The sequence below is a fragment of the Phalacrocorax carbo genome, chromosome Z (assembly GCF_963921805.1).
Source record: "Phalacrocorax carbo chromosome Z, bPhaCar2.1, whole genome shotgun sequence".
Lineage (NCBI taxonomy): Eukaryota > Metazoa > Chordata > Aves > Suliformes > Phalacrocoracidae > Phalacrocorax > Phalacrocorax carbo.
In genome coordinates, this window is record NC_087548.1 from 15,821,416 (window position 1) to 15,835,585 (window position 14,170).

The 14,170-nt window shown below is 42.4% G+C and overlaps 2 protein-coding genes across 4 annotated transcripts in view; one reads left to right on the forward strand and one right to left on the reverse strand.

Moving 5' to 3' along the window:
• The window catches only part of NUP155 (nucleoporin 155), a 40,594-nt gene extending 27,795 nt beyond the window's left edge, over nucleotides 1-12,799 (reverse strand). For both annotated transcript variants that reach the window (XM_064439028.1, XM_064439027.1), the window contains exons 1-13: nucleotides 12,523-12,799; nucleotides 11,144-11,281; nucleotides 10,709-10,805; nucleotides 9,467-9,537; nucleotides 8,763-8,855; nucleotides 7,806-7,972; nucleotides 7,252-7,357; nucleotides 6,594-6,667; nucleotides 6,193-6,284; nucleotides 5,964-6,061; nucleotides 5,721-5,873; nucleotides 2,226-2,326; nucleotides 724-894 (exon numbers count right to left, since the gene is read on the reverse strand). In XM_064439028.1, the coding sequence (XP_064295098.1) occupies nucleotides 724-894; nucleotides 2,226-2,326; nucleotides 5,721-5,873; nucleotides 5,964-6,061; nucleotides 6,193-6,284; nucleotides 6,594-6,667; nucleotides 7,252-7,357; nucleotides 7,806-7,972; nucleotides 8,763-8,855; nucleotides 9,467-9,537; nucleotides 10,709-10,805; nucleotides 11,144-11,281; nucleotides 12,523-12,658 (1,497 nt within the window). In that variant the 5' untranslated portion in view covers nucleotides 12,659-12,799. The remainder of the gene's footprint in view (nucleotides 1-723; nucleotides 895-2,225; nucleotides 2,327-5,720; nucleotides 5,874-5,963; nucleotides 6,062-6,192; nucleotides 6,285-6,593; nucleotides 6,668-7,251; nucleotides 7,358-7,805; nucleotides 7,973-8,762; nucleotides 8,856-9,466; nucleotides 9,538-10,708; nucleotides 10,806-11,143; nucleotides 11,282-12,522) is intronic.
• The window catches only part of WDR70 (WD repeat domain 70), a 153,450-nt gene continuing 151,611 nt past the window's right edge, over nucleotides 12,332-14,170 (forward strand). Inside the window, exon 1 of one of the 2 annotated variants that reach the window (XM_064439032.1) lies at nucleotides 12,332-12,417. Coding sequence is in view for 1 of the 2 variants with exons in the window: in XM_064439030.1 (XP_064295100.1) it covers nucleotides 13,348-13,537 (190 nt within the window). In the remaining variant the exon portion in view is untranslated. Of the gene's footprint in view, nucleotides 12,418-13,210; nucleotides 13,538-14,170 lie in introns of those variants that run through there. The other variant, XM_064439030.1, reaches the window with a different exon arrangement.

Here is a 14,170-nt window from a genome sequence, read left to right on the forward strand (position 1 = left end):
CAAAACTGTCTTGAAAAAAATGCTTGAAGAATTCAGGATCGAGGGCATGGTAAGACTCTACATTCAATCATCTTGCCTGCATCCAAACTAACTACTGGAAAGAGTCTGACTGCTGCCTTTAACAAAATAACTGCCATTAAACAAATGCAGTTTGAATGCAGAAGTTTCAAGACATTAAAACTTTTTTTCTTTAAATTGCCTATTGGTTAAGATATTAAGTGGCCCACAATATTGCTAAATGTGATCAGAAACGAGAGTAGAGAAGTTAATTTCTTTTCTCTTTTTGTGGGTTTTGTTTTTTAAAGCCCTTTCAAAAAAACCCATTTTGTTACTAGTTCTATGACAAAGAAGAAATTATTCATTCAAATTTCAATTGCCAACAATATTTACTCAAACTATATTTTCTGGCCTCTGTTTCAACTTCATCTAATCATGATTATAACCATGGTTAATAGAATTTCTCAGATGATCTGTATCTACAAGGATCTTTGGAGATGAACAAAAAATTCTAATACACTGTACAAGAGAAGCTGGCCCAATACCTTTGAGTAAATCTAAAATAGGTAAAGGTGCTTTCAGCAATTTTCTTCCTTATTCCTTTTTGTGGTCATAATATAATCCTTAAAGCATATCCAAAATGGAGAACCATTTACAGGTTTAGATCAGCCTTCCAATTTTGTACTTGCTCTCCTGATTTTCTGTATTAAGAAAAGTAATACTCACCTGGGCTGAAAGCAAAACAAACTTCTTAGGCGGCAGCATGTGTTGCTGCACAACAACCGGTGAATCGGTTATTGGAATAATGTCTTTATTTAGCGGTGTTACGATCTTCTGAACTTTAAATTCATCGATAGCAGAAAGAGCCCAGGAATGTCCATCAACACGGGTGGTCATCTGAACAGCAGATAGGTATTAACCATTTTGCCACCAAATTTACAGCTATATACATATACTGCTGCTTTTGGGAGACAGGGAATGATATATTGCTTCTTTTGGGGGACAGGGATAGTGGGTTTTTTTGTATTTAAATGTAAAACAAGTTGCAAAGTGGGATACTTTAATGCTGCTACAATATAAAGAGCAACAATCTGCTAACCATACCAGAACTAAGTACCAAAGGTATCATGAATTTAAATTATTTCTTAAAGAATCAAAAAATGCTGCAACTGAATCTTACAGGTTTACAAGACTTTCAAAATTGGAACCCTACTTCAAATATAACTCAAGCAGAGACATATGCTAGCGAAGACATTCCAGGAAACTGTGTATGCTAACAGGGAAGAACTGCTGCTCAAGAACAGATTTGGGAAACCTAGCTGCCTGTTACTGTCACATGCCTTGGAAAAAAGAGAGAGGTCAGCACTTGGAATATTTATGTGTAAGTTTTTGCAGGGAAGGGGTCTGGAGTAATTATAAAGCTCCTTTGTCAGTTACTAAAACAGCAGATAATTAAAAACCTGACTTTGAAACTTTCAATTTATACAGTCTCTCCATTCACTCCAACTCTACCACTGCTCCGCCAATAATACTGTTTTTGACATGTCACTCCTCTACTTCAGCAGAAGACTTCAGACTTCCTTCAGAGCTGGGATACATGAAACATTCTCTCTGAACTGACACGTAAGGCATCTAACCCCCTCTAAACCCCTCTTACAAACTCACTTATGTAACAATTAGGAAAAAGAAAACAAGAAAAAAAAGGCGAAATAATGAAGACATTAACCATGCCTGAAATTTAATGAAGATGTGGAACATCAGTTTAAATAAAGAAACCCAGAGTCTCTAGCACCTGCATTTTACATCTTTGCCAGATTTGATCCTCATCAACAAACATCGCTATGGACTGTGGACCATGCCTTCCCGTGCTTCTGCACAATATACAGCATGCTACAGACAACAATATTTTCAAATCTGTTAGTTAGAAGTCAAGTCTCAGAAGTCAAGGCAATTGCTTTTGATACATAGCTTGCACCAAGATAGAAACCATGGCTGAACTAGGAATTCCGACTAAGACCAAGTTCCAATTCACTGACAAAACTGCCTACTAATTTTTTTTCCTCTGAAGCATATTGATTAGTACTTTTGTAAGAGTTTCCAGACACCCCATGGTAGTTTTCTGTGAAATACCCATTTCTTGCAAACAGTATTATCCAAGTATCTGTTATCAGAAAGAAAAAATAATATCTAGATACCATCAAAATTGTATAAAAAATTTGCTTTAGTACCTGTGTTTCCATCATTGGCTTTTGAAAAGGGAAAGAATCATGATTGATACACCATAAGATGTCATTATCCTCATTTTCTGAAGCTGCCATCAGCAGGACACCTAGCAAGAACAGCAATAATAAGTTTGCATTAGAAGCAATAATCATGCATTAGATGCAAATTCATTAATTCATTCCTTACTTAGTAAAACTCAATCTTTAAGTCCTAATCATACAATTTGAACAGCAAATAATATTTCCTGATTTTGTACATCATAGCATTCTTCAGAATGTCACTTTTAACACCATTCGCCATCTACTGTCAAAGGGGTCATCTCCAAGCAGGACTGCACAGTGGACATCTGCTATCGACCTCCACGATGACAAAGCCGACGACGCGGTATTTGGGGCACTAAAGCAAGCTTCTGGCCAGCAGAACCTGGTCCTGATGGGGGACTTCAACTATATAGACATCTGCTGGAAGAACAATACGGCAGCTCACATGTCATCCACCAAGTTCCTGGAATGTATAGAGGACTGCTTCCTTATACAAATATTAGATGTGCCAACCAGGAATGAGGCGCTGCTGGACTTGCTATGCACAAACCGACAAAGCCTGCTTTGTAGTATCTCGGTCAGTGATAGCCTTGGCTGCAGTGATCACAATGTTGTGGAGTTTGGGATCCTGCTGAGTGTGCTGAAGGTCAGCTCTAAGACGAGGGTTCTGGATTTTAGAAGGGCAAACTTCAGTTCACTCAGGGCTCAGTTGGGAGGGATTCCATGGGAAGCTTCCATGGAAGACAAAGGAGCTAGTGAGTGCTGGGAGTTCTTCAAGAACTCTCAATCGGAAGCACAAAACCAGTTTATCCCCTACAAAGGAAAGGGAAGTAAGTGGAGTAAGAGGCCCCTCTGGCTCAAACATGACCTCCTGGGTCTACTCAAATTCAAAAGGAAAGCATACCAGAGATGGAGAAGTGGAAGATTATCCGTCGAGAGCTACAAGGGCATTGCCAGAGTGTGCAGAGATGCAGTTAGAAAAGCAAAAGCCCAACTCGAATTGAAACTGTCCGTAGATGTCAAAAATAACAACGAAGGTTTCTTCAGACATGTCAACCACAAGCAGAAACAGAGGGAAAACATAGGCCCACCGTTAAACGGAAAATGAGTCAATCACCAACGATGCTGAAAAGGCAGAGGTCCTCAACACTTTCTTCACCTCTGTCTTTACCAGCACTGTTGGGTCCCAGGCTTTGGGAATGAAATTGCCGATTGATCCAAACACTGACCCACCATCGCTGAAGGAAGCGTTAGTATGTTAATTATTACAGAAGCTTGAACCCTACAAATCAATGGGCCTGACGCCACTCACCCGAGGGTGTTGAGAGAACTGCCTGACATCATTGCAAGGCCACTCTCCATAATCTTTGAGAAGTCGTGGAGAACTTGGGATGTCCCAGAGGACTGGAGGAAGGCAAATGTTAACCCTATCAACAAGAAAGGATCAAGGGAGGATGCGGGTAACTATAGACCCACCAGCCTTACCTCAATCCCTGGGAAAGTTATGGAACGAATCCTCCTGAGGGCCATCACAAGTCAAATGAAGCACACGATTGGGAAAAGCCAACATGGATTCACTAAGGGCAGATCGTGCTTGACAAACCTGGTGGCCTTCTATGACAAAGTGACTTGCCTGGTTGACATGGGGCGGGTGGTGGACATTGTCACCTGGGCTTCTCCAAGGCCTTTGGTATGGTCCCCCACAGCCTTCTCCTGGAGAAATTGATGAGTTATGGCCTAGACAAGTGGTCTGTGCAGTGGGTGGGGAACTGGCTGACAGGCCGCACCCAAAGGGTGGTGATAAATAGCTCTTTTTCAAAGTGGCAACCTGTCACTAGTGGAGTCCCCCAGGGATCAATATTGGACCCAGTGTTATTCAACATCTTTAGAAGTGGCCTGGATAATGGGATCAAGTGTAGCCTGATGAATTTTGCAGATGACACCAAATTGAGTGGGGAAGTAGATGCTCCAGAAGGGAGAGCTGCTCTGCAGGGAGATCTGGATATGCTGGAAGAGTGGACCAACAAGAACCTTATGAAGTTCAACAAGGACAAGTGTAAGATCATGCATCTGGGAAAACATAATCCGGGAGTGCAGCACAGACTGGGATCCACCTGGCTGGAGAGCAGCTCTGTGGAGAGGGACGCAGGGTCCTGGTGGACAGAAAGCTCAACATGAGCGTACAGTGTGCTGCTGCGGCCAAGAACGCCAACAGGATGCTGGGTTGCATCAAAAAGGGCATCGCCAGCAGAGAGAAAGTAGTCATTATCCCACTCTACTCAGCGCTTGTCAGGCCACACCTGGAGTACTGTGTACAGTTCTGGTCCCTGCTCCACAAAAAGGATGTGGACAGGCTGGAAGGGGTCCAGAGAAGGGCCACCAAGATGATCAAAGGACTGGGAAGCTGCCATATGAGGATAGGCTGGGAGAGCTGGGTTTGTTCAGCCTTGAGAAAAGGAGGCTCAGAGGGGATCTCATCACCATGTACCAGTACTTAAGGGGCAGCTACAAAGAAGATGGAGACTCCCTTTTTACACGGAGTCCCATGGAGAGGACAAGGAGGAATGGACACAAGTTGCTCTTGGGGAGATTCCAATTGGACACCAGAGGAAAATTTTTCACAGTGAGAACAGTCAAGCATTGGAATAATCTCCCCAGGGAAGTGGTTGACTCGGCCATGTTGGACACCTTCAAGAGTCGTCTGGACAAGGTGCTGGGCCGTCTTGTTTAGACTCTGCTCTTCCTAGAAAGGTTGGACTAGATGATCCCTGAGGTCCCTTCCAACCTGTGATTCTGTGATTCTGTGAAATGAGCCTAAAATATGTAGAACATGCCTCAAAAATTAGATGTTTAAACCTATCGCAGATGAAAAAATATCCTGAATTGACTTCAAGGGTAAAAATTAGTATGTACAACTAAAACGGTCAGCAACATAGAGAGACTCTCCCCTGCATTTCTGCAGCACTTTTAAAAATTCAGCCTAGGATCAGAAGTGACATAAATCTGTAACCACCTGGCAGCTGTTTGGTATCTTATATTGTACCTGTAGCTGAATGAGTTAAAAAATAAACATACCAACACACACTAAACTGAGCATGAGAGGCTCTAAACAGGTGAGAAGTGTATTCTATCCCCTGCTTTCAAGAACTAATCACACATGGCTAGAGACATGTAGGCGAATTTGAACATTTTATGGGGAGATAAGCAAAAAAAAGGTTGACCAACACAAGAACAGAGTTCTCTGCACAAACACTGCACCTCACAGAAGAACTAAATACTGAAGAATGACAACCTCCCACTTCCCAAACCACTCCCATTAACACACAGAAGCCATGCTTATTTTGCACTTATTCAGTTATTTCCACTGCTTCAAACTCCCCAATGAAAAACACTGTAATAGTGACCGTCACAAAAAAAGAAAAAAAATCCATCTCATTTGAGCTATTTCCCACTGCTTACCTTTGCTATAAAGAGCTCTGTGAACCTTTGCAGGCTTCTCCACATTAGACGATGCCGAAAATCCAGGCGGCAAACGGACATGAACCAAGGTTAACATGGAGGGACGAGCTGTTGGATGCTTAAATTGTGAAGTACTAAAATACAGTCGGACACCTGAACAAAAGATAAAAAAGGTCACAATTTTGCTAAACTGTGCAGATGCTATTTATCAGCTAAAAGGGGGAGAATTAGCATTGTTCTTACCTGCATGTGTGATCGCTAGTAGTTGACAGTCTATAGATTCAGAATTTTCAATCACTGCTATTTGAACAATAGGCTTAAATACAGAACGATCTATTGTTCTGAAAAACAAAACAAAATACCACATACACTCTGAATCTAAAGAAATAAGGAAACAACAGTCTTAAAAAATATAGCGTGAAATTATTGGCCTTAAAGAAAGCCTTTTACATTCTAGTTGTCATAAATATACCTGGCAATGCTCCCAGCAGCAGAAACTATAGCATTTTGTGAAAGAGAAGTAACCCTGGTCATTCCTTGACCATCTTGTCCTAAATCGTAAACCTGCAAGACAATAATACAGCTTAGTGATTTATGGTTGAATTAATTAATACAGCCTCACCTATCAAGAAGCAACTCAAACTTGATTTTTATTTCATCCTCATGTTTCTGTATAATTGAGTGGAAGACCAAAAGGATACTCTTTCCTCAGAAGAAGGTGTTTTACGTCTTCAGCACACGCTTTGTTACAAAGAGATAAACTGCAATAATATCCTGGCATACCTACAGAGAACTCCCAGCTACTAAGGAAAACTTAAGAAGTTATATAGACATTAGTAACATAGCCAACAGGCATTAGGAGAAGTCACATACTTGCAGCACTCCTTTTTCTGAGCGGGTGTATAAGATATTTTGAGAGTTGTCAATGGCGATTTGAACTACAGGATCTGGGGAGGGGGACAAAAAAAGGGAGAACAAGCAAATCAACACTGGATTTGGTGAAAACAAGTTTAAGACAGAATATCTAGAAAATAATTCATTTTAAATTAACAAAAACTGCAGGAGTCCCACACAGGACTCCTACTGGAAGTGATTTAAAACAGAAATAAATTTTCAGTAAACTACAATTATTAGTAAACTAAAAAACCAAACCAAACAAACCAAAAACACCCCAACAAACCAACCCCACAAAAAAAGCCCCATTGTAGAATAATTTCAGGTTAATTTTTCACTGAACAGTGAAACAGGGTAAAATTAGTTACTTAAAGATTCTACCATTTACAGTGATCCCACTAAGCACATATTAATTTTGTACTAGAGAACAAATGTCAAACTTTCCAGGCTTTAGTATCTTTATCCTGAACTAGACATGCAAATAAGTGACCTGGCTTTTATAATCATTAACCACTCCAAGCTTCATTGAAAATACCTACATGTTCTGAATGAGGAAATGGTTTAGTCTGACTTATTGGCAGTATTATTTAAAAGATTACATTACATTTTGGGTTAAGTCTTTAACATCACTACTCACCATCCTCTGAGAATGTGAACTGTAGCAATGAAGGAATAAGGAAAGACAGCGTGCTCTTTGAATGGTTTATTTTTCTACAGCGCTGGCTAAACCAGCCTGCTTCTGCCTAAAATTTAAAAAAAACAAAACAAACAGTGTTGAAATAAAAACCGGAACAAAATCCGAACTATATTTAAAAAGTCGTTAACAGGACAAGTATGAAAACAAGAAAAAATATAGACACCATGCATTTAATTGAAAAATATGTAGTATTAAACTGAATGAAATCAGCAATCATTAGAAGGAATATTTTACACAAAAAAGGGTGCAGACTGTCAAAGTTTTTATTTTATTTTTGATATGTACCAAAGCTGCATTGCTATTCCTCATATAACTACTACTTCTTCAAAGAAAATGCACCTACACTAAGCAGTCAGAGCTGTTGTGCACCAAGCCATGCAACCTCATTACGGAAGAAAAAAGACAGCAAACCTGAAATGTTTTAGAACTCTCAGTGCCCAGATCCCACAACCATGAAACAATGAAAAATGCCTGCATGTAACACCTATAGTCACCTGGTATGCTACTTCATACAGGCAGCCATCTTTTCCAGCCAAAAAGATACGCCCATTATCAGTGGATGTTATTGCCAGGATGTAAGTATTGTCGGTAGGGAGTGAATAGAGGGGGTCTGGGAGCAGCTGCATTCCAGCAGACATACTGTCATTGAGCGATCCAGTACCTTAAATAAATAAATAAATATATCCTCTTTAATTTCTAAGTTGTTGTAATAAATATAGCAGGTCTGTGATAAGAAGCATTTTGGAAAACAGGAAAACACACAGCAAATCTCATAGTCACTAAACACATTCTGATTTTCTAAAGTGAATGGCAGAGTAACAAATCTTCTGTTTTTAAAGAAAGTAAATTCTCTGTATAAGCTTCCAAGTAAGGAAATACAATGTTTTTTATTTGTATACATTGTCATCTCCTCTAAATTGCAACAAGTCTAAAACACAGATTTCTAGTTCTTTTCTCTTTCGCATCAAGATGGTATGAAGAGAGCAAAAGATTGTAATCTTCTCACTTTCTCCAAATAATTCTGTATTTTCTTTATTAATATAAATGACACAAAAATGGTAGCAGGTTCTCAGTTCCTGTGGCTGGAATACAAATGTCAACTGAGCTAGTGAACTGTATTCATCTTGGAACTGAGTTCCAAGATCCATGCCCGCCTCTTCTCTCCCTCTCCAACATGCTCTTTAATTAAACAGGAGTACCTGTTTCAAAATCCCTTTTTATGTTAAACAGGTGAATAATACAACTTAATGCTCCTATGGGGGTCCAGGATCCAGCAAGTGCACGCCCCATGTAAATAATTTCCCCCTGCCAATAACATGACTTATAAATTAGCAAGGTGCTTAGCACGTGGTCTTTTTTTTTGTTGTTGTTACGTTTAAATGGCAATTAATGAAATAGCCACCTATATTTGTTAATGCACAACTGAGAATGAAGGGAGAAGAAAGAATTACCTGCTTGTATATTAGCACAGCTGAGCCCTAAAATCACAATATCCACAGGGGTAGCCAGAACAAGTAAGTGTCGTACATGAGGCTGGAAGATACCTGAAGAAGGGGAGAAAATGTAATTTTAGTTTGCAGCCAGCCTCTCAGATCACAGTGATGCATCCAGTGTATTTACTGGAAAGACACATCAACTGAGTAGTGAGAATAGTGATATTTAAGCCATAATGATCTGTGAAACTCTAGAATTAGAAAGGAGTACCAGTCAGCAGTTAAGCTTCCAGTTCATGAGATACAGGATCTTTAAAATTATGTTTTCTTATAAACGTGCTTCTTTGAAATTCAACCCTATTGCCAATTCAACTTTGACTTCAATTTTATCTAAGCAGTACCTACCAAAAGAACTGGGAGGTTTAGAAACCAGGTTCTCATGGAATTTATCACTTGAGTGTGTAAATTTATAAACAGTACAAATGTTACACTATCATGTGGCAAAATAATGCACACTTATCGGTGTAAATGATTGTCCACCTATACATTATTTTTGGCTTGTAAGTAATTTCATGTTTCTAAAAATGGAACAAACCCATATATCTTGTGTATACATATATACACACACAAAACCTACTGATTTTCACATACACATATATAAAAAAACATACACAGAATGTTTAGTAACTGCCTAATTCCAGTGACTATCATACATTCCTTACCTCCCTTTGGCTTTACAAGACCCACTGCAAGTATAGTTTCACTAAGGCCATCAAAATAAGCCAGATCTCCCCTGTCAACAAACAAGGAAAATTAAAAAAAAAAAACAAACAAAAAAACCAAGCCTTCATAAAACTTGTCACATAGTACCACATAATAACAAAGCAAATAAAATCAAATTCTACATATTTTAAAATAATTAATACTTATTGTAACACTCTGAACCCATCTACATCTTTTACTTCCGGTGAAAGCAGGTCCAGCAGAATGGAATGACAGAGGAGTTTCACAGCAAAACTATACAGGCAATCATCTGAGTGGCTTGGAGCCCCTCTAGCTGTTTCAGACCTGAAACCCAACTGCAGTATTCTATATGTCTAGATTTTGTTAATTCATACAGTCTACTGAATTACATAATGCAGGATCTGCAATGTTGCTTACCATAAAGAGAGAGGAACACATATGATTTTTTTCCCCCGTGAAAATTATCTAAAGCAAGAATTCCCAGCCTGCTCCCCAGCACCTTATGATTAACAGCATGCAGTGTGGTTTTATTTGGGGAAGGTATTTAAGGCACTGTGACACAATGTAAATGTATGGATAGGAGCTATGTGAGCCATAACCTGAACTTCAGTCTTCTCAGGAAATGCAAGAATATGCATAAAGTAACTCTTACTAAAAGAATTCTTACTACATAGGCAAATGAAGAAGCAAACCTGTAAATTATAAACACATCACTGCCATTTGAAAAGATAATGAAATTATTTCCAGTTTTAGGCATCCTTAAAATAAGCTAGACAGGAGAGGTTCAATCACAATATTCAAAGTACTAATACTGTATCACTTACCATTGTGGGAATGACTGGCCACTGTACAGGCATCAGAGTACTTACTAAATCTACTTAGAAAAGTTAGGCAATTAGCATAATTCTTTTCCACTTTTTTGGCATAAGCAAAGCCCTTGCACAATACAGCAATAACTTTAGGATATTAACTATGTCTTACCCTAAGCAAATGCATTTTCCTTTCCTTCTTCTCCAGATGATTTGGCAGCAGTATTACTAACTCTTAAAAATCCTTTAACACTTACCATTCAAAAGTTTTAGTAAAACCTAGAAGGAATCAAGGTAAGTCAAACTGAGTAGCACTCCTCTGTGCTACCAGTAAACAATCTCCCACTCTGTGATCGCTTAATTCTGGCACAACACCAATAAAATATCATCAGGAATGTGTTCTCTACAAACCCGTCTTCATAGTTCCACATAAAAATGTCACTGTCGATAGTCAGCCAAGCTCTGCTGATTTCTGGAAATACTCCCATCATACAATTGCACTGCATATCTGAAGTACTGCTGATGTAAGGACTAAACGCATTTTGGCTATCAAAGGCAAAATCCCCTTTGGAGCATTTAAAAAAAAATTAATATTACTCTATATACAGTAGTATACAAACTATGTACCATAAACCTTCAAAGTACTTCATACAGAAACTAATTCCACCAAGGAATCTACAGAAATGGACCTTGTTACCACTTGTAGTCTTATGAAGGGTATGTGAACAACATCGAAGTTTGTTACTGAGAGTCTGACAGGAAGATCGGGGAAGATTATGGAAAAAAAAAGTTCATTTCTAGTATTATGACTTATACAACCTAACACATTACTTTTCATAAGGATACGTCCAAACTGCTCCACTAGCTCTGGGGGAAGCGGGACTCTGCGGACTGAGCTGATCTCTGGAAGATTAGGTATTGACAGCAAACCTGGTCCTTGCAAAGGATAATCCATATCTGACATACCAGAAACAGTAGGGCTACCTGCAATTAACAAGAACAAAAAAGATCAGGCTTCTTACAAAGCATGAGAAATTGAAAAAAACAGGTTTACATTGTCTTTCTCTATTTCTCTCTCTGAAATCTCAATTAGACCAATTGCACTTCCTATTTTATGTTAGATGAATAATGCAGGCCCTTAGACTATGCAGGAAAAAATGCCTTGATACTACAGATACAGATATTCCTACTCATGAGACACGCGTGAACAAATATTTCTGTAGGAGCAGGACTATAAGCAATAAATCTAAACCTCAAATCAGACATGAGCAAACAGATAGGCAGACAAACTCTTACAATAACTCATTTGGATCCCAGCCCACTCTTTACCCCATTTTTACTGTGATACTCTCCAACTGTTTTTTCATAGTATGGGCAGACATTAAATATGCCACATGAACAACCCAGGAACATATGCCTTTGCCCAGAAAAGCTCATCTGTGCTCCCAGTATCAAGTTAAAATACCCATATATATCCATTACTTTATGTCATGTGTGTGCATGATGCTGCTAGAGCAGTTACACTCTGGCCACGCACATCACATTGTGTATATAACAGAAAACAGATGCTCTTTGCTTGTATGCTGGACCTATATTAATTAGGTCACCTACAGCTCTACAATGCCTCTCCACAGCCCACTTTGCCAGACACCTGGCACCAATGAAGTAGGAAATGCTGCCTTGATGTTTTAAGGACAATAAAATAAATGTTTGAGAAGAGGTATACCTTACACCATAACTACAGATGGCATGCAGCTACAGACAAATGAGTCACTCAAAAAGAGGTTTTCAGGCTCTCTTTAACTTAGTGACTCTAAGAGCATTCTGACAGAGAGTTCCCAATGGGCAGGACGGAAAGGAAGTGCCATTTCCTCCACCTTCTGGAGGGAGACGGGGTCGAGAGAGCAACCCAAGCCCATTCCTCCTGCAGCGCTCCCCCTGCCCCGGCGACATCCCACACCCACCACTTTCACCCACGGACCAAAGCGCCCTCTACACGACACACGCACACACCGGCCCCGTGCCTGAGAAGCGGCGGGGCTCAGCCCTGCCACCGTCCCAGAGGAGGCAGAGTCCGGAGCCGCCGTCACCTGGGCCTTGCCAGGGAAGTGCCCGTCAAGGTGAGGCGGCGGTGCCCGCCACGCGTGGCCGGCCGTGCCGCCCTGCCGACGGTGGCGGGGCGGCGGGGACAGCGGGGCGGCTGGGGGCCACAGCGTGCTCCTCACCGGGCGCGGGGACGGCCAGCAGCTCGGACAGGTCCGGGTAGCACCGATCATCCTGGATCTGCCGGTCGATGATGCGGCCCGCGATCTCCAGCGCCTCCTGTGCGGTGGGCGCCGCGGGGCTCATGGCGGCGGGCATAGCGATGGCGATAGCGGCGGGGGAGGACGGTGGCGGTGCGGGACCGGGGCCGATAAGCGGCTCGGCGTAGGACCGCGAGGCGCGAGCTCGGCACCCGCCAAATCCCGGCAGGCCTTGCGCACGCGACGCAGTTCCTCCGCTCCGATCGCCGCTTCCGCCGGCCAGCAGAGAGGGGCCGCTTCCGGGAGAGGCGGCGGGGGGCGCCCGTAGGGGCGCGGGGCAGGGCTGGAGAGGATCTGCTGAAGGCGGGCAGGCTGCGACGGCCGCGTCGGGGCTGCACTGCCTCGCCGGGGGGCCCCGAGACCCGGCGGGCCGCCGCGCCGTCCGTGGGGGCCGGGCGGGGTCGGTCGTGGCGGCCCTCAACGGCACTGGGCGGCCCGAGGAGGGCGGTGGGGAGCCGCTCCTGTTCGCGGTGCGCGGCCTGGACTGCTCGGCGGTCGCTGCACCTCCTGGGCGGGCGGGCCGGGGGCTCTGTGACAGCTCAGTCATAGATACGCGATACTACGAGCCTGGTGTGATGTTGTGGCAAGACTGTGTACGTCATGGTGATTCACAGAGATTTTGTGTATGGTGGTGAAAGTGAAAGCTCCGTGGTGGGTGGAAGTGCTCCGTGGTGGAGCACTGGACCAGGCTGCCCAGGGAGGCAGTCATGGCACGAAGCCTGACAATGTTCAAGAAGCACTTGGACAATGCCCTCAGACCTGTGTGAATTTTGGGGTTGTCCTCTGCAGGGACAGAAGTTGGACTCGATGACCCTTGTGGGTCCCTTCCAACTTGGGACATTCTATGATTTTATGATTCATTCTATGCCAAAAGCAGCCAGGGGACTCCCTTCCAAAGGCATGCACAGCACCTCTGGAGCCAAGGTGTGGAAGCAGAGTAAGTCGCTTTTGACCTGGCGTGGGTGCTGTTTTTCCAGAACTTGGGATGCCAAATCCTAGGGAGTGTATCAGATCGTTAACTCACCAGGGCTGGGCCTCTGTTAAGTGATGTGTCTGCTCTGGACAGCATAGGAATTCCCAAACTGTTGTAGGAGGTCTCGGAGGAGGGCTCAGTGAAACTTGGATTTCAGGGAATGGCTCTGGTTTGTAAATCACGTTTGTTGCCCTGGCTGCACTGATTTTCTGCTCCCGGATTGGTCCAGTGCCCATTCTGGAAAGCTTTGTCTAGAGGAGAGGCACCCAGCACGAGAAAGGAGACCCTCTCTTCTCTGCTTTCCAAATGGAGAACCTGAAGTTAAGCCCCAAACCCAGCAGGATTTACATGGCAAAGTGGGAAATTCTCCCTGTGTCTTCTAAACATTGAGAAGGTGGCAGTCAGTCACCAGCGGGGTTCCCCAGGGCTCAGTTTTAGGGCCAGTGCTCTTTAATGTTTTTATAAATGATCTGGATGCAGGAATCAAATATACATTAAGTTTTATGATGATACTAAACTAGGAGGACCTGAGTGCTCCCTCAAGGGTGGAGAGCCCATATAGAGAGAGCTGAATAGACTAGAGAGCTGGGCAATCAC